At 42.6% G+C, this 26937-nt stretch overlaps 1 protein-coding gene across 3 annotated transcripts in view; it reads left to right on the forward strand.

Annotated features, from left to right (window-relative positions):
• Window positions 1-26937, forward strand: part of CTNND2 (catenin delta 2) — a 566505-nt gene that overhangs the window by 252505 nt on the left and 287063 nt on the right. Inside the window, exons 5-6 of one of the 3 annotated variants that reach the window (XM_086609047.1) lie at window positions 6562-6734; window positions 15632-16196. The exons of the other annotated variants lie outside the window; for them this stretch is intronic. Of the exons in view, the coding sequence (XP_086465173.1) occupies window positions 6562-6734; window positions 15632-16196 (738 nt within the window). The remainder of the gene's footprint in view (window positions 1-6561; window positions 6735-15631; window positions 16197-26937) is intronic. 3 annotated transcript variants of the gene reach the window in all.

Raw genomic sequence — 26937 nt, forward strand, 5'->3', positions numbered from 1 at the left:
TGGTTTCTTTTCGTGAATTCCTCCTTTACAAGTATCACCCATTCATCTGGCTATTTATTTATTTGTGACCATTTTTCTGGTCACAAAGACTCAGCAGCGATGCTATGATATAAGACAGAAAAAATACAAAGTTCTCTCAGTTTACAATGCAGTTAATCCACAGATTCCTACTGCTTTAACTGGCTGTCTTATAGGTAAAAATCTATCATCACAAATACTGATTGTACTTAATTCTTATCAGACTTTACATCATGTGGGTTTTTTTTTAAATCCCTGCTTATGATGTAGTAATATTACAAATAGCAAAATTTATTAGGATGTACTGCTTCCCCCCCAATGAATGTAAAGGTACTGGACCAGCCTCTCAGCAGGTAGCGTGATTTCTCAGTTTCCTTAGAGCCCAAGTTCCTGGTGGGTTTCTTGTGTGAGATGCTCTTCTGCTTATGACCACTATGGGATACGATTCGGGTGGGGCTCTGCTACTGTGGGGCACCAGACAAGGCTCTATGCAGGGAAAGTGAAGAAAACATGAAATTACTCTCCTGGCTATTCTTTTACTGACAGTGCTGATGCTTGTTTTTTGTAATCTCTCACTGAAGCTTTTGCAGCTTTTCATGACTACTCGTTGAACCAAAATTCAGTACTGTGCTGATTCACTTCGGGTTTTGTTTCTTGCTGCTTTTAAAAAAATAAAAAATAAAAAAATCTAAGCCTTTCTCTGCTTAATTTGGGCATTGCGCCGTCCAGCCTGGGACTGTGGGTTGCAGAGGGCAGCTGAGCACCCTGCATCTCTCAGGGTTTGCTTCCAAGCGAGTCAGGAAAGGAAAGCTACGTGCCACACTCTGGGAGTTTGGCAATGCCAGGGAGCATCGAATCCCCTCTTGTCACAGGAGAACTAGTGGAAGGAAACATGCTTTTAAAATTTGGAGCAGTGGTGCTGACACAGTTTGTCTGCTAAAATGTTTGTAATAATACAGTTTCTTTTTTACTAGCATCATATTTGTTAAAAATTAGTTTTATTTGTTTGCTCAACTGGTACATGTTCTCTATTAGCACACACTACTTTAATACTCTTAGGATATCTTAAAAACTGATTTGACTCCTCCTGAAATCAGCAAGCATATTCCAATGGATTTGAATATAGTAGCCTTAGCTCTTGGCAGTTTCTGACCATATAAAAATGGACATTTTGAACCGTTCTTCAATGTACAGATTGGATTGTTCTGACAAGATGTTGGTATAACGTCAGCAGCATAAGTAAATATAAGTGTTTATCCCGAGGAACAGGATATTATTTAAAAGCAAAATACTTTTTTTTGACGCAGTGGAAAGCTTCTTTTATCTTAAGTATGCTGCAAAGTGTGATTTGAAAGAAAGGAAATCTAAGAGATGCTCTAAATAGAGAAATATGGTAAAATAATTACACTGGTGGAATTTTATTTATTTTTTTAACTTACTGATGTCTAATATCTTTTTACTGCTTGCATAAGAAGTAGAATAATTAGAAGTTTATATGTATCTGTTCTATATTTGTAACTAATTTTTTGTTGCCTAAGCAAGCACTGATAGTAGAACAGTACATGTAGGTAATGAGAAGTATCCTACTATTCTGCTATTCTGAAACAGCTGTATAAAGTATTTCTGCATGAAAACATTCATTTTTCAAGAATAACTTATTTAAAAAAATAATTCAAAATGAAAGTTTTAGGTTGTGATCTTTGTTTCTCTTGGTTGGTTTGGGGCTTTTTTTGAGTCTGAATGTTGGAAGAATGAAGAGGAGGTGGTGTGAAGAGAGCAGAAGGGACAGGCAAAAGATTTTATTTCCAAAGAATACATTGCTCTTAAAAGTAAAAGGACAAATGTTTTCATAATTTCATTTTTTTCCCCCATTTTTGCCCAGCCATGGATGATAATAGTAACCTGGATTCTTTGTGTAACTTTAATTTCCCGTAATCAACTGTTACTGTGATGTCCTTGAATTAATAATAATGTCATCGTTCAAGACCACTCACTTCCTTGGTTTGGTTTTTAAATAGCTACACTGCACTTCATTGCAGCATTGCACATTCTGTCATTATTCAGAAGGAAAAACAGCAGCCCATGAAGAAATACTGCCAGTGCAATACCTTATCCCTCGCACGTGAGGGTCTCAGGAGCAGCCCCAGCCGCGCGTGGTGGGGCTCATTCTGCAACCTTCACCTCGCGCTTCCGCCAGCTCCTTGACGTCCCCCTTGCCAGAAGCAGGTAGATGTTGTGGAAGCTCTCGTTCACCTATGACTTGTGATGGGGTCTGCAACGCACAGTTGACATTTATGGCCATATACAACGTACTAAATGCCATGAATCAGCCTGTTCAGTGTAATGCCGGGCGATGGTTATCTTGTCCAATGCAGTCTGGCAGGAAGGGAGCAAGCGTGGGCTTCATTGCAGCTCTCTGTAGTGACAGGACTCAGCATAGGGCTGAGTCCAGCAGCCCTATTTTGCTTGAATCAAGTGTGCCAGGTACTCCTGGGTGCTCCAAATCTCTTAAACTGTTAGGCTTTTGAAAAAGAAAAATAATAACCTGTGAGAGAACTGCCAGTAAGAGGGGTGGGTAATGTAAGCTAATTAAAAGGGCTTCACAAGAAGCCTGCCCTCTCCCCTCGCCGTCTGAATGGGTGACTCCTTTCTCTAACTCTGCTGTGCCTGCTAGCACCTGGGTCTCCAGACTGCAAAGGAGACTCCTGTTTCCCTTCTCTGGTTCCCAGAAAAGCCCTCTGCCCTCCATCACCTCTGACATTTCGTTGTGGGTTGGCTCCCTGATTCAGGCGTGTCCTTCATCCTCTTCTGTTCTCTTCTTTCCTGCTCCAGCAGCTTTCCCCAGCTTAAGGGCACTTTGTCAGTGTCCCAGGCAAGACGCACACCCTCTCCTTCTCCTTTGAGCTCCTTACTGAGCCAGGTTACAGCAGCCGAGGTGAGGGAGATGGGGAGCCTCGCACACTGCTCTGCTCGAGGTTAGGAGGAAGAGAAAGGTATTGTCTGCAGTACATGTCTGCCAAATTGGAGACAAAATAAAGAGCTAAATACTACACCTTGCTCTATCTTTTGAAGTTAGTCCATAGTGGTTTCTCTTGCAGTAGGGTGGCTCTTAGTTTCCTGAATTTGCACTCATATCTGTACTGGTTTCGTGATAATACAGGAGGAAAGTGGCACTGACTGAATCGGTGAAAATTTGGTACTATCCACTATGAATAATGTAACACTAATATTCTTTCACAAGGCGAATGGATTTTTTTTTTACGTGGTGGTGAAAAAAAACATAAGGGAAAACAGGTAGTTATATCTTCCCTATACTCCCAGATAGAAACAAAAGTAGCACGAATTTTTAAAGTAGTACTACAAATCCTCGATATCTGCTAAACTAAACCTTATAAAGATGGAAGTGGTTTTTTTCAAGCTTATTTTAAGTGGAAGATTGATAGTTAATTACGTAGCATTAAGATTAAATAAGACTGAATTGTTCCAGGAGTTAACTAACTAGTGATTTCCAGTACCTAAATGAAAATAGAGAAATTCCAGCTGCCTTAACTCTTCTGAAAACAAATGAAAAACAGTTGCATAACACTTTCTTATACCAACACAACAGAGTTTAAATTTTTTTCCAGGAAGAAACAGTGGGTTTTTGTCAAGAGCCATCAGTGTATAGACGTACACAAACAAACCACTTTCTTCTCTTCTGGGTGAGCTGCAGGCTCTTCAGAAGGTTTGGTTTTGCCTTCAGATTGAAATCTCAAGAATCTTAATGAGAAAAGTGATCCATGTTTTCCCGATCAGACAAGACAGGACTGTTCGTAGTCCCTAAATTCTGAAAAAAAAAAAAGAACTTGTGTTTCTTCAAGATCACACTGATCTCTCTCAAATTTATCTTGTAGTTTGAACGCTTGATTTAGACTTAGTCATTTACAGGTGAGCAGCCACAACTCTCTATTCTACCTTTGCTTTAGAAATGTGGGCTTATTTTAAATGTAAAGATCTATCTGGCTGTCTCTGTCAAATGACTTTGTAATTTGTAATAAATACTTAATTGAAATGTGTGTACATTTTAATTGTTCGTTAATGCTTGTTAAGGTACAAAATGAAAAACTGCTGTACAGTAGTTAGCGAACTTTAAACTATGTGCTCAAACTTTTTACTAAAACTTTATTTCTGTGCTTTGGATGAGTTTCTTAAGTGCATGGAAGTGTTTAGGCTAAATGGTGCTGGGAACTCATGGATGTGATTCTAGCTGGCTATGTAAATCCCCTAGTGAGCCATAGTAATACAAAAGGAACACTTGAAAGCCAGATGCAATGAAAATTTAAACATATTGAGTTCATAGCATGTGATAGCTTAATCATTATTTAAGCTTTAGAAATGTCACAGCATAATTACTTTCAGAATGAGTACAAACACTGTCATGCACAAAAATTGCTTTCTTGCTGCAACTTTTGCCCCTCCTGGGAAAGTTACGCTTTTGTGAATTTTCTGAACTTAATCATGTCACTCGATCACTGGCAAATTCTCGGTAAAAATTCAAAATCCAAAAGATTAAAACAAAGTCTACAGATACATTTTAAAACTAAGCCTGTGTTTTCTTTATACTCTTTTAAAAATATCTGTGAAAATACTTCGTTCATTAATGAACAAAATTTGCAACAAAACCAGTTACATGGAAAATGCTTAGTAAACCCTATTTAGCAGAGTCAGGGAATGGAAAGCTACCAAATGTTGGTAGCTTAGGAGCACCCATGCAGGATTAAATTCAGCTCTCCTATGAATGTGATACATTTTTAATAACATCACAGCATACATGGAGGCCTATCTCCTTCTGTACTTGTAAGGAAAATACAAGGACCAAGACTTACTTTCTAAATTTGTCCTATATGTGGAATATTCTCGTGAATGGAATTGACTTTGCAATATTAATTGTGTTGGTATGTAAAGTAGTGCCATAATCCCAGTCTACACTTAGATGCGAACGCTTCTGCTTCACCTACCGTACTACAATTTATAATATGAGCGGTTCAGGTTGGATTTTGGAAAACGTCAGCTACAGTGCTTCAGCCATTTCTGAGAAACAGGCTAGAGGAAAAATACTCTCCATGTTAATTTTGGAGTGGGATTGTTTGCATGTTTTCTAAGTGCAAATTTATTTGGAGCAGCTGTACGTCCTCGTAGCAAAGACTTAAAGGACATAAAATTTGGCCTTTGTATTAGGAATGTACTGGGAGTTATTTTTGGTAAAATTCATCGGAATTTTGCCATTTTGAGTCTTTTTAAAACCGAACTTCTCACATGTTCTGTAGGAGCAAAATCAATGTAATCATTTCATATTCCTTAAGGTGTGTGTCACCTTCTGTGCTCTCATGAGCTTGTTAGTACTAACCAGAAGATGAACCTGTCATCTCCATGAAGCCACTGAATATGCTATAGATGATAGCCGTTGGGTTGAAGGTAGACTTCTTTACAACTCATGCAGTGGCCAAGGCATAACCTTCCTCTTTTTTCTCCTCTTGTATTTGCTGGACCCAGACACTATGGAAGACGAAGATAGTTTACTGAATAATAAGAGAGACTAAAATCAGTGAAGACATGGGGGAGGATGAGGTGGATATTCTTTAATGTAGCTATTTCTGTATGGAGACAGAGTGAGTTCACCATCAAAAGCGGTTGTGGGAGGTCACGTCTAAACCACGCGACAGCGCGGTGTAGGAAGAGCCTTTCCCTGTCTGACACACGCTCTCTGAACTTGCTGTGTGAACACGATAAGCTAAATTGCTTGTGCATGAACCCAATGAATATTAGAACATGTGTTAGTGCCGCAGAACAACTAAATAACTGTGGAAAGCATCACTGTTCACGCTCCCAACATGCCCTTCTGTCTGGCAGCCCCAGTTTAAGCTCGCTGCCAGCGCTTGGCTCTCCTGCAGCGCGGCGCTGTGATGGGGAAGATAGGACAGGCTGACAAAACAGTCATCAAAGATTCACTGAGAGTCAGGGTGAGTCCTGCACGGTGAGAGGAGCTATTAATATTTTAAAGACTGCCATCCATCCCTATAGGCACCAAAGTATTACATCACCATGTGTGCAGGACAGAGTGGCAGTAATCAATAGATCTAATGTGCTGGGGGCCCAGGGAGGGACAAGTCAGCGTTTCCCATGCAGAACGACTGGATATAATTAAGTGAAATAAACAAGGCTTATCCTTAGGAAAAAAGAAAACTCGTCAACTATTCCGAGCTGGAAACTAAGACTTCTTTATCAAATAGTGCGGTTGGGTTTGTTTAGGCTTGGAATTTCTTCACTGGTCAAAACCATATTTTTTTGCAAAGAGAGCAATGTGGTCTGTAGCTTGAACACTATAATAATGATGACTGAGCGGTAAAGAAACAATTTAGCGTATGTGATTTTTGTTACTAAAACACCAAACTGTGAAAAGCTGAAGCCATATACATCTGATAATTTCCAGGCTCACTCAACAGATAATACAGGTATGCTCTTTCACTGACGCTTTCTGACAGCTCTCAAATCCTGTCCCTGCAGGGCCCAGCCTCCTCTCCCAGAGCGCACTCCAGCTCAATTCCAAACCTGAAGGGTCCTTCCAGTACTCGGCCAGCTACCACAGCAACCAGACCCTCGCCCTGGGCGAAACAGCGGCCGCCCAGCTCCCAGCCCGCAGCAGTCAGGCCAGAGGTCCCATCCAGAGCTACAGCCAGGTACGTGTCCTAAGCAGCCCAGGTCTCTCACACCCGGAATTGTGTGGGGTAGCTCCCAGGAAACAGAGCTGTTGGGTGCGGGCTGGTGCGTGAACATCTGCCTTTACTTTCTGTCTTGTTCAATGCATCCGCGGCGGGGTGGAGTTACTGCCTTGATTTTTGTAGATCTAAAGTGGGTTGACTTGCATAGTAATAAAATAATCCTGATTAAAAAGGGGATTTACATGCCAGTTTTACTTACTCGCCTGCATGTGTATTTTGGTGATGGCATGTTTAGGCATTTAAGTTTCAAAAATTGCTGTGACTGTTCCGATGAAGAGCCCTGACAAAGGTCTGTGACCTCCCTGCGTTGGTATCAGGATGTTACTGAAAGCACTAAGTGCCAGCAAACAAAAACAAAACCAGTCTGACACCAGATGCAAAACCTGCTTGGCGTACCATGCATCGCCTGGTGCTGTGGCCTAATCCTAAGTGTAAGAATAATGTTTTGCCTTTCCCCGCCCCCTCCATATTGTAAGACAACCATCTTATCAGACAGCAGCCTGCACGTTTCAAATGTCTTGAAAGATTGTTTCAGATACTCATGAAAACTTCATAAATCTCTCTTCCTGTCTGAACGGTCCCTCCTCGCTCTGACATGAAACTGCTTCACCTTCTGTGCTTTTCACCACTACATCAAAGCCTCTCACTGAGAAGTTAAGCTTCAGTTTAGACAAAAATTTCTAGAAGTGTTCATGCTTCTGTACATAAACAAAATCTGACTGGGTTTCCTTGGTCAGCTCGGGTTATTTTCTCTGTTTAGATCTTAACTGCCCGAGCAAAGCAGACCATCTCAGTGTGACACTGGGACACTTTATAATTCAGGATTCTGTAGAAGTGGTTAGTATTGAATTTCAAAGCCTTAAATTGCTAAGAGATTTCCAGTATTATATAGTCATTGCACAGCTTGTGGGATACCGAGAGACGTAGCATATTCTATTCTCTTAATTTGCTCAGAAAAGCTCCCTGTCCTCTAAGACGGAAAAAGGAAATAAAGCACAGTTAAATTTCATTTCAAATTGGGTAGGTACTTTTCTTCTTCTATGAAGGCTTTAAAATTAGCCTGCATAGTGGTAAAGCTTCAGGGTTTTCCTGTGTTTACCAAAGAGGACCTCCCTGATGTTCTTTGGGATTGGAGCCAGCAGGAGAGCAGGATTCCAGCTAGAAAGAAAAAGGAGAGTGTAATATCCAGTTGTAACCTGGGCAGATGTCATCAGGAGTTGTGCTTTGTGAAAAGCATGATACCCTGGGGGTTAATCTGAAAGGGTGTGATGCATTCTTCAAGGAGGCTAGAAAAAGTAAGATCATAGAAAAGGAACAGGTTATGAGAGCAACAGAACAACAGAAACAACAATGAAGAAAGGAGAGGGTAAGGAGAAACAATCCCCCCCCCCAAAAAAAAATGAAGGAAAGAAAAATATGCAATTGTCTAGGGATTATAGGGATTAGAAGTAGTGATATTCTTAACATAAATTGTATCATACTCATTGATAGAAAAGGATGAATTTACGGAGAGGGGAAAAAATGAATGATCTAGATTTCTTTCATTGAAATTACACTGAACAGCCATTGCTTAGATCTGAAAAGCTCTCATGAACCATCTATATCACAGAGAACTGGTTACCTTCAGAAAGGTAACTAGTAAGTTAGTAAGGCAACCTTTGCTATCCTTCTTTTTTTCTTTGTATGAGAGGGCAGAAGACAGGTTTTCTTCCTGTGTTCCTCCAGACTGTATGGTAGATGTTCCTGCAGGAAAATAACTCACAGAGCATAATAATATTTCACACCACCATCCTGCAAAGGATGCTTGACATCTTCAGGTCAATTAAAATGTATCTTGAAAATATTAACAAACTGCCATATACTCTATGAATTAATACCATAAAAAGCATATAAAGGAGGTTTTAAAAGACGTAAACAAGAAGAGTCAAAAGTTAAAATTAAAAGTTCTGAATATGACCGTTGCTGATCCTACAATTAAGGAGAAAAAAAGTAAATCTTTGGAATTGTTTTGCTATCCCTATTATAATTAAAATAAGCCTCAGGAGTCAAAACTCCTTAGATTGTGATAATTTCCTTTGGTATTTGTGTGTAAGGAATATAGCTATCTCTGAACATGAATGATAGCCCAAATGTGTGGGGAAAATATGTAAATAGTCCCAAGGCCAGCTGTGACAGCAAGAACAATTTCTGAAAATGTAGTTGTATAAAAAAAGAGAAACTAATTAGTCTTGGGACTTCCTGTACAGTGCTGCAAAGTGCAATCTAACATTTTTGTCAATTTGGAGGACTTCATTACACATCATAGAGTTTCTCCACCGCTTTGAGTAGTTTAGAACACGAAACTTTTATCTTCTAAATGCTACTGGAATAGGATTTCTTAGCAACAACTGCTCCTACGGCAGGGAATTGCTGTTTCCTCACTGAAATCAGCTTTTCGGACTTGGTGTCCAGATCCTGATATATCCTGTATTAATCAGTAAAGGTTTTTTATGAAGAGTCAGTAGTGGCTCTTACTACAAAAAGTAGCAGATTTTGCAGATGAGTTGCTCAAAAGTGAATCCTCTATTTGAACAATGTACTTTGTGAGTAACTCATTGATTTGGTTTACTGTCATCTTGAGAGCAGTCAGCTTACATGGTAAATATCGTAAGAATATAAAGCATAGTATGTACTACAGATAGTGGTTCTCCACATGTTCTGCCATGTGTTTGCAAGGGGAGGGGAAAGGAAGTGAAACTAGTTCACATTTCTGGATGAAGATTCTCTTAGATTGTGGTGACGCTGTGGTATTTCCAGAGGCTGAGGCAGAAACAAGTAAATCCCTACAGCGTGTTATCCTGTGCTCCTGAAACTTCTGGATTGAACAAGCTGGCACAGAATTTGAAAACCTTTAAAAACAAAAAGTAGATGGAAAATAAAGGTAACTTAAAACAAAAAAAAAAAAAGCGCTTTGAAAAGTCATTTAGCAGTTAATTTTCTAACTTGTCTCCTTTTTCCTACAAGGAGGACAGTTATAAATTTGTCGTAAATTTGTCATGACAAAGTCATAAATTTGTCATTCGTCAGACCACCACACCTCACTAGCCCTATGTAGAATATTAGCAAATCAGTACAAGAATGTGTTCAGTTGTCAAACCAAAACTTTATACTGGCCTTTTTCAGTTAGGCTCATGGCTCTTCCCACCACCAGTCATCTGTGCCACAAGGTGACAGGCTGCTTGATAATCTACCCAGACAAAAACTAAAATAAGGACTTAACATCTGGTAGGATGTAGCAGATGATGATGTGTTCAAAACTGGATTCCAAATATGAACATGAGGATTTTTCTGCCATTAAAGGAAGCAGATGAAATCTTAAGAGCGATTACTCTTATTACGACACTAACAGAGAACAATTCACTAGTACAGCTTATGATAGTGAACTGATCTGCGTAACGCTGGTTTGATCCTAGAGTAGGTAATGATTGCACCTTTCATTGCTGCTTTAAAACCAGAGACTGACCATCTCTGGACACTCTGAAAGGATCTCACACAGTCCTCTGTGGATGTAGAAGGCTACGATGGTATTGCCTACCTTCATCTATACATATGACCTCTGAGATTAAGATCAGGTAGGCTGACAAGTTTTCCTAATAACGTTGGGGTGTATTTTGCAAACACATTATAGCGATGACCTTTTTGATAAAATCAGGAGAAACAGAATAGTCCGCATTTGAGGGATCCAGAGGTATAGGTTGGCATCTGTTATCATAGAATCATAGAATGGTTAGGGTTGGAAGGGACCTCAAAGATCATCTAGTTCCAACCCCCCTGCCATGGGCAGGGAAACCCTCCACTACACCAGGTTGCCCAAAGCCTCATCCCACCTGGCCTTGGACACTTACCGTATAAGTACAGGTGAATATAGGTAGCATCTTCCTAGTTATGTCAGGAGCTTACAAATGACAGCAAAGCAGTCCTGCAGAAGAAAGACCCTTCCACAGGTGCTGCCCAAAGACTGAAGTCTGCATTGCAAAGACTAAAAAATGTTAAAAAAGTGTTTTCCATACACTCTTCTATCCTTTGTAGAAGGGTGTTGATAGAAGTATTGGACCAGAGCAGAGTGATACCTCAAGGAAGGTTCTTTGGGCTGACAGAGAAAGAGCCCTCAACAGACTGGCAAGTCTTGCAGTCGTTGACAGAGCACAGAGCATCACTTAGATTGTGAAACAGAGCTGGACCGTTAAAAAACCACTTCTGCCACTTGAAAACCCTAGTAAGGATGATCAAGTTTGCTGCCTAAAGCTGGCAACAACCATCAATATTTGAGAAGCCAAAGCAGCCAGGAGGGATGTCTTCCACATGTTGAACATCCCATTGGAAAATCCTGCTTAGAATCAAGAGAAAAGGTCTTCTCATAGGAAACAGTGAAGTGCGTATGACTTTTTTCATATTCATCAGATATGATCTTGTTTGATATTTTAAGGGCCAAGCGATCCCTGAAAGTTCCAGAGAGCAAAATAAGCTGAAAACTGGTGCTGGCATTTAATGCTAAACTAAAAATGCTTGTGGATAGAAGTTCATCTAGACCTAAGATGGGCATGCAGGCTTACTCAAATGTAACATACCTTTTCAGTTCTTCCTGTTATCTGTCAGAGAAGTATACAGGACACTGACAGCAAATTTTCACTTCTTAAGGGTAACTGGTACCATGATTCAAATTTTCAAGCGTTTTCCTGGTGATTATATCATTATCTCATTCCCAATGACTGTGAAGCCTTTTCTGTTCTTAGTTCTGTTTCCAAGACTCAGGCGGTTGCATTGAAAGAAGTTCTGTTCCTTAGCACCTGCGAATTACAAAGCACAGATGCACAAAATCTGCCAGGTTTTGGGTTTGTGTTTTGGCACGCCTAAGAGGAAAATAGTTTGAAGGGATTTTAAATGATATACCAAATAGATCTGCTGCACCAGCTAACATATTCTTAATGGTCATCTTGTTCTCTGAGACTTTTGCTGTTCGGGTTTTGCTGGTCTTACACACCGTTTTTCCCTCAGAGAGCAATCTCAAAAAAAAAAAAAAATTTGGTAGAGTAAGTAATTCAACACAGTTATTTGCCCCTCTCAATTCCGCTTCCTAAACCAGAAATCTTCTATTGCAGACTTTCATTTATTTTTTTAAGTCGAAGTTCTGATTTAAATTTTCAATTGGAAGTGTAAAAAAAAAAAAAAAAAAAAGAACAACTAAAAAAAGCTGATGTCCTGAAATTTAGTGCATTAAATGCATGGATTATGGCAGGCAAACAACAGTTAGACAGTCTACTATAACCTAACTGGACACCCTCAGCAATTTTCTGTACAGCACTCGGCAGATCTCATTTTGCCCATATCAGTAGAGAATGATCTTTCTAGTAAGATTAAATGGGAAAGAAAACATTTTCATAGCTGTATTAATGTTCTCTTTTTTTTTCCACACATTTCTGCTGCTAAAAAGGATGTATCAGAATCCATACATTGAATCCAAATAAGCAAATCAGGCTCCTTTTTTTTGGGATACCAGAAAAACTAAATCTCTGAGACTTAGAATAGATATTTAGAGAGCTATAGTTAAGAAAGTCCTTGATTTTTGTTCATGTCTCGTGTAATAGATTGAAGCAGGAGGCTACAACTGGAGAGCAAATTGGCTCTCCAGTTATTAGTTTAAACACAGTTTCATTATCACGTTGACAACAATAATGGATAAATGGAAAAATAAGGGGAAAATGTCGTTGCATTTCATTCTTCCATACAAAGTATAATGTCACATTGCCGGATGAACAATGACATGCCTGTGTGGTTGTCTTCAGCAGCAGACAGGGAGAAACACAGGGAGAAACAAATACATTTTGCCTCTGAAAACACGAGTGGAGAACATGACTGTACACTTGGGCCTTTGGGAAAACATAAGAACCTCACAGTAAATTTAAGACAGGTCTGAGATTAGTCACTTCCTAGAAAATACTACATGCTAATGTTTTCACTTCCAAGCTGTTCACCCAAAAGTTCTCTCCTTCACAGAGAGCAAATGCTTGGCTTTTTAGGAAGTGCTGCACACTGTGTTTTTAATTAAGCATTTAATTCTTGTGCCCCACCACTACACCTTCTTCTCCATAACAGACAATCATGAAGTGGGATTTTGTTTTGTTTTGTTTTGAATTAGTACTTGCAGAATGCCTGCAGCTTTATGGAGATTTATTAGGAATATCGGATAATATTGGTTTACTCAAAATTAATTACTGTAAATCCCTGACATATCAAGCAGTGTAGAAGTAGATTAGGAAAAGAAATTCTGTATACATGTTGACGGTCCTTGCCTAAAATCCTTATGATCAACGACAAACTGTCTTAAGTTACCAGTGCGTTAGCAGTGTGTTGCAGAAGACACTAGTAACATTGCAGAAGACGGTATTTTAGAACAATGTTGGATATTACGAAAAAAGATTATTATGGCAATTCACAGTCCAAAAAGTAAAATTTATTAACAAATATCAATTTATAACGTAGCTGGTTTTAATGACCTTTCATGATATGCAAAATTTGCTCTGTCCATGTTGTCTTAAATCTTGCCAGCCTGTTTTTTGTTTGGGTGTTTGTTTTTGGTTTTTTTTTTTTAATATGAAAGTTGTTACCATACAGTTTAAACCTTGACAATGAAAACTGTACTCCTGTCAAATACATTACTGGACAGTCAGTTGCAGATTAGCCCTTCTTTCCAGTTTAAAGCAGAGACGGTAAGTAGCTCAGCATGAAAGTAGCTCTTAAAAGTCCATTGGTGTTCCCAGAGTTTGCCTTCCTGGTTTTTGTTAGGAGTCTCTCAAATCCGCAACTTGAGCTTGCTGGGCATTTATGAAAACTTCAAGGCTCTTAGTTGATGCTGTGGTGTTTGGAACTCATGGCCACCATCAGAACAGTCCAACTCAACAGTGAGCAGACTACTTACATCTGGCATCTCCTTGGCCACTCAGGACTTACCATACCGGACAGCTGGATGGAACAGATTACATTTATCTATAAGGCTGTTGCTCTTCAGGGCATGAAGCCTCCCCAGGGCAGTGAGGTTTGTGTCTGGCAGTGCTCCCTTGAGATGCTGGAACACTATGAGTGCTGGTCACTTCCATGCTACTACCAAGTGGGAGCAAAGCACTGGGAGCAGCCCCTCCAAAGCCTTGCTTCTTATCTATGTCTAAAAAACCATATTCTTCCCCCAGATGCAAAGCATTTAAGATGAGGGATGAGGCTCCAAAACTAAAAAAAAAAAAAGGACAGAAAAATTTTCAGTGGGCATACATAGTTATTTTGAACCTCATTTATTCTGTGCTCCAATTAGTTCTTGTATCTTGTCCTCAGCTCCTGCCCAAATCCTTTATTGGGTATCCTAGTGAAAAAATAATCAAGTTTCATACCAGGAACGTAGTGCTTTTGTTTACTTGTTTGGGGTTTTGTTTTTTTGTTGTTGTTGTAAGATGCTACTAAAAAACCACGTTGCTATTTAAATGTGAAGCAAAGCTCCTGTCGGCATTCACCACACCTCTTTGAATGGAGTCACAAAATTAATTATTCACGTTTTAAAGGCTTTTCTCCCTAAGGAAATCAGTAGCTGAGAGGTGCGTGCGTTTGGGTGAAGCACTGGTCAGACTGTCAGCTCCTGGGATGTGGAGCACTTTCTGAGGTTTCCAGTGAATCCCCTGCACGACCAGGAAAAAAAAAAAAAAAAAAAAAAATCGAAAGAAGAGCGCGTCTTCCGACCGAGCGCTGAGCTCCTGCTCCCTGCGGGGCGCAGTTACCAGGAGACTTTAATGTTACGGGATTCACAGATGATCTCTTGAGCCCGAGGTCCCCGATGAAAGCGGGCATGCCGCCTGCCTCTAAGGGCGAGCTCCATCTCTGCTGCTCCAGAAGCGGCTGAGGCACATCACTGAAATTTCTAAAGGGCAGCATCTGCCCGGGATTTTCGCTCGCTCCCCTCCCCCCACCACCACTACTGGGTTTAAGGGGAACTTCGCGCTGCGCTGCCCGCGGCTGGCGGGGCTCGGGCTGCCGGCGATGCGGTGCGGTGCGCTCCCCTCGCTCCCTCCGGATGCAGCTTCCCCGCTGGATGCGGCCCGGGGGAAGGCCCGGCCCCGGCAGCTCCTCCCGTGCTCTCCTGCCCCTCTGTGCCGCGTAAATAAATTCAGGAGGCAACCGGCTGCCGCGCCGGCGGGGCTCGGCGTGCGCCCGCCCGAGCGGTGCTTTCCCCCCCCTGCTCCTTCACGCCAGGGCCGCGATTCGGCCGCCGCAGGAGCCGGTCGCGCCCCGCCGCCAGCAGCGACACCGACACCCGGGGGCGGTGTCCGTGCGGCGCGGTGCCTCTCCCCGGGCGGACACCGGCTGCTTTCCTAGGAGGAAAGTTACCCGGTTACAGCCCGCTCCGTGGCTTGCCGCTCTTCTGTGATGTACGCTGAACGGCAGCTTTGGGGCCGGGGATGGCGGGGGGCGGGATGTGTGTATTTGTTTTCACCTGGGGCTAATCCATCCCCGGTCCGAGGGCAGGTGTGTGAGCGCGCTTCGGAGCGGGAGACCTCGGAGCGCTTTGCCCGCCGGCCGCGACGAGGAGTTTTTACGCCGCTCGGCGCCGAGCCGGCGGCCGCTTTTCCCTCAGGGCCTGGAAACCTTTAGCAGATTAACGAGTCCCGTAATCCCGAGGGCGCTGGGCGCCGGCCCGCTTTAAGGTCAGCGAGGGGGCTGCGTGCGGCCGCGGGGGGCAGCGAGCCCCCCCCGCCCCGCCCCGGGCCGGGCCGGGGGAGCCGGGCGCCCCCCGCCGCCGCCCCCGCTGACGCCTCTGCCTTTCCTTCCCGCAGCAGGGCCCGGGGGGCCGCGGCGCCCACCCGGGCGGCCCGGAGCCGCCGCCGCCGCCCGCCGCCCCGCAGCCGCGGGAGCCCTTCGCGCCCAGCCACGGCAGCGCCTTCCACCTGCCCGAGCCCCAGCACGCCGCCGCGCTCTACTACGCCAGCTCCACGCTGCCGGCGCAGCGGGTGAGCTCCCCGCTGCCCGCCCAGCCCGGCGGCTCCCCCACCAAGCTGCCGCGGGCCGGCTCCGCCGCCGAGGGCGCCGCCTACGCCACCGCGCAGCGCCTCTCCTCCCCGAAGCAGTCCCCCAGCCGCCTGGCCAAGTCCTACAGCACCAGCTCGCCCATCAACATCGTCGTCTCCTCGGCGGGACTGTCGCCGTCCCCCATCCGAGTGACCTCCCCGCCCACCGTCCAGTCTAACATTTCCTCCTCTCCTATCCACCAGTTAAGCTCCACCATCGGCACTTACGCCACCCTGTCGCCTACCAAGCGGCTGGTTCACGCTGCCGATCAGTACAGCAAGCACTCCCAGGAGCTGTACGCCACCGCCACCCTGCAGAGACCCGGCTCCCTCGCAGGTAACGCGCGGCCGGCAGCGCCCGGGGTCCGCGGCTGCGGGGGCGGTGCGGGGAGCGGGGGAAACGCGCGGGGCCGCCGCGCCGGCGGAGGGGTGGGGGGCGAGGGAGGGGGAGCGGCAGCGGCAGCCCCGCCGGTCCCGGGCGGCAGCGTCCCGCCGAGCCGCGGCCTCTCCCGGCCGGGTGCGGGGTGGCACGGCTGCCGGTGAGGGAGAGGAGGGGGCTCGTGGGGAGGGCCGGCAGAAAACGGGTTTGAGGGAATTGGGGTTTTCGTTCCGGCAGCGGCGAGGGGAGGGGGGGGAGGCAGGCTGCCTGCCGCCGGCTGTGGGAGAGTACCTTCTCCCGGCTCATCGCATCCTCCCGGCGCCGGACAGGTGCGCTGGTGTCGGGAGGGTGGCGGGCGGGCAGCGCTGGGCGCTGAGCTCCCTGCTCTTACCCGTGGTTCGGGTGGGGAGGACGTTACTATGGTGAATCACTTCTCTGCCGCGACCGAAAACTGTGAGCCTTTTGCAGAGAATAATGGCTCTTCCCCGGATTTACAGGCGGTTCTGGGGTATTTGGTAAGTTTGGGGTTACTTGGCAGGAACTCCCGGTGTACCGAGTTGTGCCGAGTAACAGGTAGTGGTTATTTGGCTCCGAGTGCTCTTTAGGGAATAGGCTGTTGCAGCTGATTTAATGTCCGTAACCGCGGACTTTGAGCAGATCCTAGAAGTGAGATACTGGTGCACTGTTCTCTAAACCATCTCTGCTAAACTGAGCATCCTTCAGGGGTGGGTTTTTTGTGTTCTCAAAATTTCCAGTTTCATTGCTATAGTAACAGCTGCTATGCTCATATGTTCTCTTGTGTGACATAAATAGACTTGAAGATAAATAGGATACATAAAGAGGTTTGGCTGTGTTTATCAGGCAGGTACACAAGTTTCTCACTGGAGTGAAAATCTCTTCCCCTTTTCTCCTCTCACCCATCTCCCCTCCCCCACTCCAGCAGTTGTCAGCATCCTATGTAATTCCAGTGCATGACGTCTAAACACACAGATTAAATTAACTGATAATAAAATAGAGTATTAGTGTATCTCCTTGTAAGAACTATTTGGGTTTTTTCCTATTTAAAGGATGCAGATTTGAAAACTTTGTTTTTGTTTATGTAACACTATAGAAGTTTGGCATGTGTAAAGAGAGAGCATCACTAAATGATGCGAAAATCCAGATCTCAGGACACTTATGTCAATGCTGTTGTCAAATATTCAGTCTCAAATTACAAAGTGGTTTATTTAGCAATTATATTAGTATAACTTTTCCCCACTGTAGTCCATCTCACTGTCGGCCACTGGTATTAAATACTACCTTTGTAAACTGGAAATGTAGAACGGCCACAGACTTTTTATTTTAGGCAGTTTTGCAACTTCATGCTCTAGCAAGAGTTGTTTGAGTCTAAATAGGCACAGAGGGAACTGTCAACGTCAAAGGAACAGAGGATAATTGAATTTAAAACTTATATACCCATGGGTATGAATTAACTATTGGCATTTCCCTGATTTTTCTTTACCTTTGTCCGAGGAGAGAGGTCTTTGCTTAGGGAAGTTTCTAACAGGCGCAGTCCATATTTCTCTTCATGAATTTTTAGCATCGGAATTTGTATGGTACTGGGGTTTTGTCGCTTGAAGAAGGCATCTTTTATAGCAGTGCAGTGTTAAACCTGTGATGATAGCTTAGTGAAAACTTGTTCTGTAAGGCTTAAGGCCCATCGTAATGACTCTCAAGTGCTGCAGTGTTTGAGAAAACTGTTTGTCCTACACTAGACCCAAGTTGCAACATGGGTTTGGACTTTTGGAGGCTTTTTGGCCAATAGTAGTTGTACAAGCATTTGTACAGGGGTTTTCTACTTTGACTTGAAGAAAAGTTAAGAAACTGGCATTCATTTTTGTGGATCACTTTAAAGTAAAATCTTTTCATAAAACTTCTTCCTCATCTTGTGCAATGTGGATAGTTCCCTCTCTGCCTCTTTTTAGGATCCAGTGTGGGGTGTTGGTTGTCACCGATTTATGGCTTGGGTGAAAGAAAAGCTTATAGATACAAGCATTTAGGAAATGGCTGGTGTATTTTTGTGTAGATTTTAATGGGGAGTAGGAAGAGTGATTGATCATTTGAACTTGATAGTAAGTTTGTAAAAAGCAGTAAAGCAACACTAACTTTTCCAAGTGTTGTGCCGTTCAGAATAAACATAGCGAGCTTCGGAGTTACTGTGTCTCATAGGGATTTGCTTTTAAGTATGCTAAAAAACTCAATGTCTTACTTTATAACAAATGGAAAATCTTCTAATTCAAATAAGTATTAGTTGACAGACATGCAGAGATAATATTGCTACTTTTTAAAAAAAAAAAAACAACACTTAAATATCAGGGTGGAAGCAACAGTATGTTACTACATACCATTTTTTTTTCCACAGTGGTGACTTGCCTTTCAAGCAGTCCTTGAAAGGAGCTCTGTCATATGACCCATTATTTCACAAAAGTTTCCTATTGTGTTCTCCCACCCGCTATTTCCCATTACCATTCTGTAGCACGTTCCTCGTGGCCTCCCCGCCATCCAGAGTTACATATTTGCTAGCAGTGTTAAGTGCCTGACTAATCTTCTGGACTTTCACTGGATTCACTGAAGTCAGTGGACTACATAGAGGCTTAAAATTAACGTATGCTTTAGGGTTAGCCAGGGTCAGTTGTTACGGATATTAGCAGGGCAATTTTTTTTTTTTTTTTTTTTTTTTTTTTGCTATATGCATTTTCACTCAAAACAGGTTTGGTATTTGAGCTATAAGTATATTATGTTGTTGCTGGAGTTTTCCAGTCATTGTATTAGAAATCAGACCCATGGAGATGAAGAGCAAGCAATTGTATGTTGAAAAGCTAATGTTCGATAAATAAGATTTTTGCTTCTTGTTCATGACATCCAAAGATGGTTTGCCCGCTGTGATTAATGTGAAGTTGTATTGGTGTGTATGTGTCATCACAAGGATGATGTTACTCAAAGTACTTTTTTTATCTCCAGGAAGAAAAAGTAATGACTTGTAGTAATTACCAAGGATACAAATAATGCATTTGTTTTAATTTTTTTGCATAATATTAGAAATGTCTACTGGAGCTATCTATCTAGTTCATGAATACTACTGGGTTTTGGTATGCTAAACAAACCGAAGGATATCAGTACCAGGGTTAGATGCTTAAAAGATAAGACCTTCAGATATGATCAATTTCTAAAAAAAACTGTAATCGAAAATGTACAGTACAAACGTAGATTGCCTAAAACTGAATCTGTGTAAGACTTAATAGAAGAGATGACGTTATTTATATTAATTTCCTACAAAGTCGATTATGAAACAACTTGAAATGATAAAAATGGCAATTCTTAGACTGCATCCTGAATTTAAAATAAGATGTGCAACAGCATGCAATGACTCAGTTTTAACCGAGTAACCTTAGAAACGTCTTCAGAGATGAGTTTTAGTCTAGTTATGCTTGGACTGTTCCCATTGCCAAGTGTCTACGTATATGGGCATGTGTGTATGTGTGTATATAGTTGTTCCTGTGCGTGTACACTTGCCGTGTTTATTCTTAGTCTAGCTACTTCATTGCTATGATCTGCAATTACAGTTTTGGAAGTAGTTTTCTGATCTGCCTTGCTCCAGAGTGTACTCGACTGTCTGTTCAAGCAGCAATCTCAATCCAGAAAGTGCAGTTTGTAAATATCTTCTTGCAGCCACCATGACTTGACCAAGCCACGGAGTGCTGCAGGAAGCCAAACTCACCAAAGCAGCTCTTTTTTCCTGGAAGGAGGAGCGTGTAGGACAGCAGAAACATGGGAAAACCCCTTCAGGAGACAGGTCATCATGCAGGTGCCCGCTCTTCATAGTCCTCTGAAACATCTCCTGCTGACCAGAATCAGATAGATGGGACTAAAGGAGTAGTGAGCCTGCTTAGGAGCAAAGGGAGAGGAGGAGGAGGTGAGAGCGTGTGGTTGAGGTAGTTTGTGCCTCAGATTATATGACAGGGGAGCAGCCCTGGTTTTGCAGAGCCACTCTTGCCTCTTCATCCAGGCTTAGGGAAGACTAGGGATATATGAGTGGCAGGTGATTTTATGCATTGCTTTATTACAAAAAAAGTAAAAAGGAAAATAAATGTGCCTGAAGACTGCATCATGCTCCATCAACTGTACTAGAAGGTTAGGTTTAAGAAATTATTGTTGGTGTGAATAACTTTGTATAATGTTAGGTGGAAGGAATATTATGCAGCTATTCTTCCTGTAGTGGTGACATGTTCCACTGAAACCAGGATTGCAGCATGCCTCAGGCAGCCCTGCTGCTCCTGCTGAAAACTTCAGTGCTCAGCCCCGTGTTTGCAAACAGAATCTTCTTTCAGGTCCTTATAATATCAAAAAGAGAAGGAATTTCTTCTGAGGTAGGACTGTTTGTATGCCTGTGTAGTATTAATACTAAAAGAACACTGGTTTGTAAAAATTTGACATGAGTTAATATATAAAATATGCTTTACACTCTTCATTGAGCAAAGAGTTCTAAGTTTATCAGGGTCTTAACTGGTTCCTTCTGCTCCTTCATCTGTCTTGTCTCGCTCTTCTCCCTCTTTCCTGGGGACCTTCCTTTGCCCTTTCTCCTTCTGTATGCTTTTCATTGCATATGGCATGTTTAACCCTGGTTTCCTGTTGAGATTTATAGCAGGACTGCTATTTGATGGTGAGTGTTGACATGTTTCAGCGTTTCAGTGTGCAATCATATGGGCACAGAACAGATCAGCTTATGGGACTGGTATACATTGCCACTAGCATGGATTTAGATTTCCTTTCAATTGCAAGAAAATATTGTATTGTCTTCATGTCACCAGCTCATTGCCATATTTACAAAAAATTACCTGGTTAAGTGTTACAGTTCTCCAGTAAATCCCACCGTACTGTGTGTTTGTGCTAGAATGGCTGCGTTACTGCTTGGGAGCACGCGTGCATCCACCCCTTTCTTTCATACCCCTACATGGGGGAGAAATAACTCTTAGCAGAGCTAGATAGTATTAAAATCAATGTTAGAGCTAACTTGAGTTAAAATTAGCCTCTTTGAGGTACTTATGCAATGATGTACTTATGCAAGTAAAATATTTTTTCTAGACTGCATCAAACCCACATTCCCACCAACTTTCGCAAATACGGACAAGACTTCACCACCATTCTGGTTTTGGGCAGGGCATTGTAGATAAGGAAGTTACAACGAAAGTGTTAACCCACAGCCGAGGTGGAACTAAATCACTCCAGAATTCAAAGTTCTCTGTGCCTTAAAATCCCCACCTGAGACAGAAGGTTGAGCTAATAAAACAATTTAGGTGTGCTGTGCAGTTGCACTTCTTTGGACAGGTAAGGAAGGAAGATCTTTGGATATTTTTCACTTTAAGATAAGCTGTGAGGCTTGGACTATCAATATGATTGATTATAGAAAAAAGTACACTCGATTGTTTCTCTTAACTATTTTTCTTGTATATTTACAGAATAGAGAGAGAGCAGAATCGCTTCATTAATTTTAACCAAATAGTTTTCTATTGATTTTTTTTTTTCAAAGTTGTTGTGGGGTTTTTTATTAGCTAGAAAATTTCTTCATCTGCCTGTCAGAGCCTTTACACATAGAACATTGTTAATGCCCTTTTGTTCTGGGACAGACAGTGCAGTCCAAGGATTCTTTTTTTTCCTCCTTCTAGTCTTTGTTTATTTCTTTCAGACAAGAAATTAAAAAAAAAAAAAGATTTTGAGGCATCTAGTAATGTTTTTGCTATTATTCAGAGACTTGTAGTTTGGTATCTTTCTGATACTAGTTTACTTGTTTCCACATTGTAACCTGGAGGTTAGAAGTGCTGATGTTGGCCTTGGAGCTGATACAAATACACAACTCAATTTTCACTTCGCTTTTCTTTGCCTCTAGTTCTACTTCCACCTATTCCTTCAGCCATAGTTACGTTACTAATTGTTGCAGCTGAAATGTTTACAATAGTGCTCAATTCCAACTTGGAGAAGGTATCCAAAATAGGCAGTCTACGGCAATAAAGCAGCAGGAATAAAACAGATGTCTTTGAAATATCTTCCTGTTGCCATGATTTTTGTTCTTGTGTCTTTCAAATCTAGCTCACATTAAATTGATTTGCTCATAGGAGAGGGATAATTGACAAAGAGCCAAACAGAGAGGCCCCATGTACATGGATATGTCTTTGAGATAATGAACTTGAGCTTTGACCTCCTGTGTACGCAAATGCTACAAATACGTATGTCTGTCCTGTTCTTGTACTGTCACCTTTCCCTTCGCTTCTGTTCTCGATATGGGAAATCATTGGACTGATCTTCCCAATGGTCTTTTAGAGGGATAAGAAATCAAATAATATTGCAAAATAAACAAGCCGTTAGGCAAAGAAAACCAGTCTGCAGCATTGCTGAAAATAGATTCAACTGGTATGAAGCTGCAAGTAGTTTAACTGCATGACTGTGGGAAAACGAGTGGCAGTGGCTGTTCGGGGCTTTCAGGTGAATGTAACATTGAAGATGCTTCTGATCAGCACTGAAGCCTTTGCTGCCGCTTGTAACCACACGACCTGGCGTGCAGTCTCTGGCCTCAGGTCCTGAATTTCAGCAGTGTACATAGAAGGCCAGAATTCAAATGCAAGCCACGAGAAGGAATTTCTTAAGCATCAGAGCACTGTTAAAAAAGTCTGTGCTTATATATACCTGCTGGAAAGAAGCATAGGAAGGAGCTGAAATGGACATTGGCAAAAGCTAGCAGAGAGGAGTCAGTATCTGTAGCTGAAAAATGCACAATCTAAGGTTCTGGAAATCTTCTGTCAAGTTTTCTTTACTACTGAAATCCCACAAAATGCATGAAGCTGAAGAACAGTGTTTTGGAAACCTAGCTTTCTGGGACTTCTGTTCAGTGCAATCAAAATACATTAGCCAGAGTTGGCACTAGATGGCCTTTTCTTGCTTGTGTTGCTCTGTGTTATTTTTGGTATGGGAGAGGACAGGCAGCAGTTGGGTCCTCATGGAGTATGATATGTCTGGACTTTTAAGTCTCAAGAGCGTACTGGAGAGGCTGAGTCTTGTCTGTGCCTGTTACCACTCCTTTGCCCCTCAGATCTGAATGATGTCTTCGTGTACTTGTCTTCTTCAGTTTCCAGGAGAGTGATCCTGGGTCCTCCCAAACGTCTTTGGCCTTGGACTTGCTTGTTCAGAGCACAAGGGAGTGTCATTGTATGGGATAAGGGAGTATTAGGCAAGGGGAAGTTCCCCTTCAGCTCAGATCTCTGATAGTCAACTCTTTTGTGGCATGAATGGAAATACTTGCTTGTACTGTACGATCTAAACCAGCCTGTGACTTGGCCCAATTCACTCGTTTGTGAATTGGGCCAGTAGGGTTCGTGTGGAAGCTCTAATTTCCTCCGGGTCTGAAATCCCATTGCGAGGCCTTATCCAATAGCCTGCAAATGTTTTTCGTGGAAGTCTGAATAAATAGGGACAAAAATCTTTAGTCCATCCTGCTCCTCAGATATTTAAGGGAAGCAAGAACATGCCCTTCATTTTTGCTGTGGTGGAAAACACCATCCTTTCCAGTTGCTGCAGCACACAAACCATTTGCAGTAGATGGAGTAGCTGAGATCTAGAAAGTCAGTCCAGAGCTAGTCAGTTAGATAAGCATTTGTTTGTTGGGGTATTTAATAGCTTTTTGGTTGTTGTGTGCACGCACCAGCTTTAAAGCAGTGCAGGTGACTTTGATCCACAGTGAAATGATCAACTATGGCAGGAAGAAGGTTGCAAACTGGGGAGCCGAGGAAGGCTTCTTCTATTTAAGGCCAAAACTTAGGCAGAGAGGTGCCTATGGCTACTCATGCTGAGTTGTAAAGTGCTCACAGGTGAAATATGTTAGCCCTCAGTGGTGGCTGCCAGAAAGGATACTGGACCAAATTTTTTCTATGAGCAATCATGGGAGATAAATGAGGCAATTTTGTTGTAATCGTAGAGTCAAACTTGAAGATCACCTGGGTATGGACCCAGGACAGACCAAATACTTTTTTGTTTTAATAAAAGTGATATATTATGGAAGGCAGAGAGATATTGTCTAATGATAATAAATTCATGGAACTGTGTATTATCATAAGTGGGTAGAAGCAAAAGTCAGCATTTAATACGCTGAAATGAGAAGGACCAAGTGGTGACTAATCTTACAATTATAAGGCATGGCATGTGAAGCTGCCAGTTGGATGACGTAGATTTTTAATAAGTACATCAAGTTGCAACTCTTAGGGTGTAAGTAAAGAGTAGAAAAGTGCCATATTAGTTTGAATACAAGTAGTCTTAAATCTCAGGCAACACTCACTTTTCTGAGGAAACTTTTGCATACGCTTTTCTATATTTATCTCTTCCGTAGTGTATGTCTCTATCTTGCTTTACGACCCCTTAGCCTCCCCCTCCAACCCAGGTGTGAACCATCTCTTTTATCAGATAGCCAGCTGTGCTGCTCTCCAGCAGTAAAACCTTTTGATCATAAGACTAAAGCTCTCCCTGGGTTTAAAGAGTGCTGCCTGGGAGAAAGGCAAGGGTGGAGGAGGACCTGTGGCCTTCTGATACTGGGGCAGATTTCCTGCGACTGGAGAGCAAAAGAGTTCCTCTCCATCGGGTCCTTCTCCCACCCACACCTTCCCTGAGCATCCTGGTTCAGCAGGGATGCAGTCACGTTTACATTTGCTCACCAAAAGGTGCCATAAGCTCTTCAAAGGCTTTGTGTCAAAGTCCTAGGAGCATGATCTGTGAAAGAGGGTGAGTTGGACTCTTTTCACATGTTTTGATAGGGACTGGGGAGAGGGAAAGAAGGTGGAGGGAGACGAGATGACAGCCCTTTGCATGTTCGGGGCTAATATGCCCTGAAGAAAGAGAGACGGAGTAAAAGACAAATTGCAGACCAGGAAATCACAGTGCTTTGTTGGAGGTTACCAGAAAAGCTGATAGGAAGGATAATGCAAGACATGAAGGTGGTAAATGGTTAATGGGATAATTTGCAACATGAGTTCACCAAAACCAGATTGTGCTGGAATAACCTGCTTACTGACCTTTTCTTAGATTATATCTGATGCTTTTCTATTTCCTGTCAGGGCTCTGAGCACGCGTGTTCTGTAGTGCCACTTGGGAAATGCTTAGTTAAGCTAAAGAAGATGGATATTCTTGCAAGAGTGTAGGTGGGCGAGGACCTGGGCGAAGGAGCATTGTCAGTTTGTCATTTTGAAAATCAAATTAATGGAAAGGAAGGATGTTACTAATAGTCTCAAAAGAAAAACTCTTGCAACCACTTGAAAAATACTTTTTCATTCTTATTATCTCGGCACAAAACCCTGAAATATTCCAAGGAAACTTTTTGATAGCGGCATATTAGGAGGCATTTTCTGAAGAGAGGAAGATAACTCCTGTGTAGAAAGAGTTTCGCGGATCAGAGGGGACAAACAGAATGGGAGCCAAGCTAATAATACACCTAATAGCTAGTTACAAATTAGGGATCTTTGGCTGAAAACAAGAGTAGAAAAGACCTGGGTGACCTGCTTGACTGCAGTACATCTTGGCCACCTATATTAGGAACATAATACAGTGTTTCATGACCTAATCACATAACAAGCAAAATTGGGAGTGTTATGTACGGTTAGGGCTTCATCTGGTGAACCGTATGCAACTGTGACCCTCTGTGGGCAAGAGAGACTCTTTCTAGCTCTCTTCTCTTCTGAACTGATCCGCCTGGATGATCAAGAAATGAGGCAGCCTGTTGTACACAGGCCTGACTTGGTGTGTTTTCTCATTTTCTTAACAGAGGAACGGCTGCTAGCTTACGTAGCTGCTGTTAGTAAATGGAGGTTATACCTCTTGTCTGCTGAATCCTGGTGAGAATAAGTAATTTAATGAAGGATTTGGCAGCCTCTTTTTCAAAGACGAGATCAGTCGAGTCCCCGGCAGCTTTTAGGATAGTAGCAACTGACCAAGGAGGGAGTGAGGGCAAAAAAGTGGCTTGTTTTCACCAGCATCCTTTGCTTTTAGGGCTGTGACTAACCACCCATGATGTTTTTGGCTGGAGGATCTCTGTGAACTAATGCTCTTCAGTCTTTCCTCAAAGAATCCAAACTGACAGCCATGTAGGAGTGACTCTTGAGCCATAATTGCACTTTGTCTGTTTCCTGACCAAGCTTTCAAGTTTTCAAGGCTTATTCATCAAAATTTTGCATTTGTTTAAATCTGAAGTTGGAGTTACTGTCTCTAACTCATGTCAGCTTTGTCTGCATTGCATCTTGAACAAGAATCAATGCAGGATTCTGAAGCTAATGCTGAACGTGACAGCAGTCTTCTTCAAAGTGATCTAATTTGTGTCCTGCCCTGCTTTAAGATGCTGTCTTGCAAGTCTTGAGAATTCAAGGATTAACTGTCCTAGCCAAGAATCAGAGAAAAAGAGAAGTTTATCAAGATTGTGATGGATTGCATGTCACTGCTTTTCTCGGTCCGCAGAAGATTTCAGACTGGTTTTGTAAAATCGGGCAAGACTTGATGCAAATGTCTTCAGGCAGCCATATATGATTGTGGAAGTGTTACAGGTGAAGCATCCATTTGACATGCAAATGATGTCGATTTGCATTTATGAATAGCCAGGAACCAATTGTGGGACAGTTTAGAATCCCTCAAGTGT

The sequence above is a fragment of the Tauraco erythrolophus genome, chromosome 3 (assembly GCF_009769465.1).
Source record: "Tauraco erythrolophus isolate bTauEry1 chromosome 3, bTauEry1.pri, whole genome shotgun sequence".
NCBI classification, from domain to species: Eukaryota; Metazoa; Chordata; class Aves; order Musophagiformes; family Musophagidae; genus Tauraco; species Tauraco erythrolophus.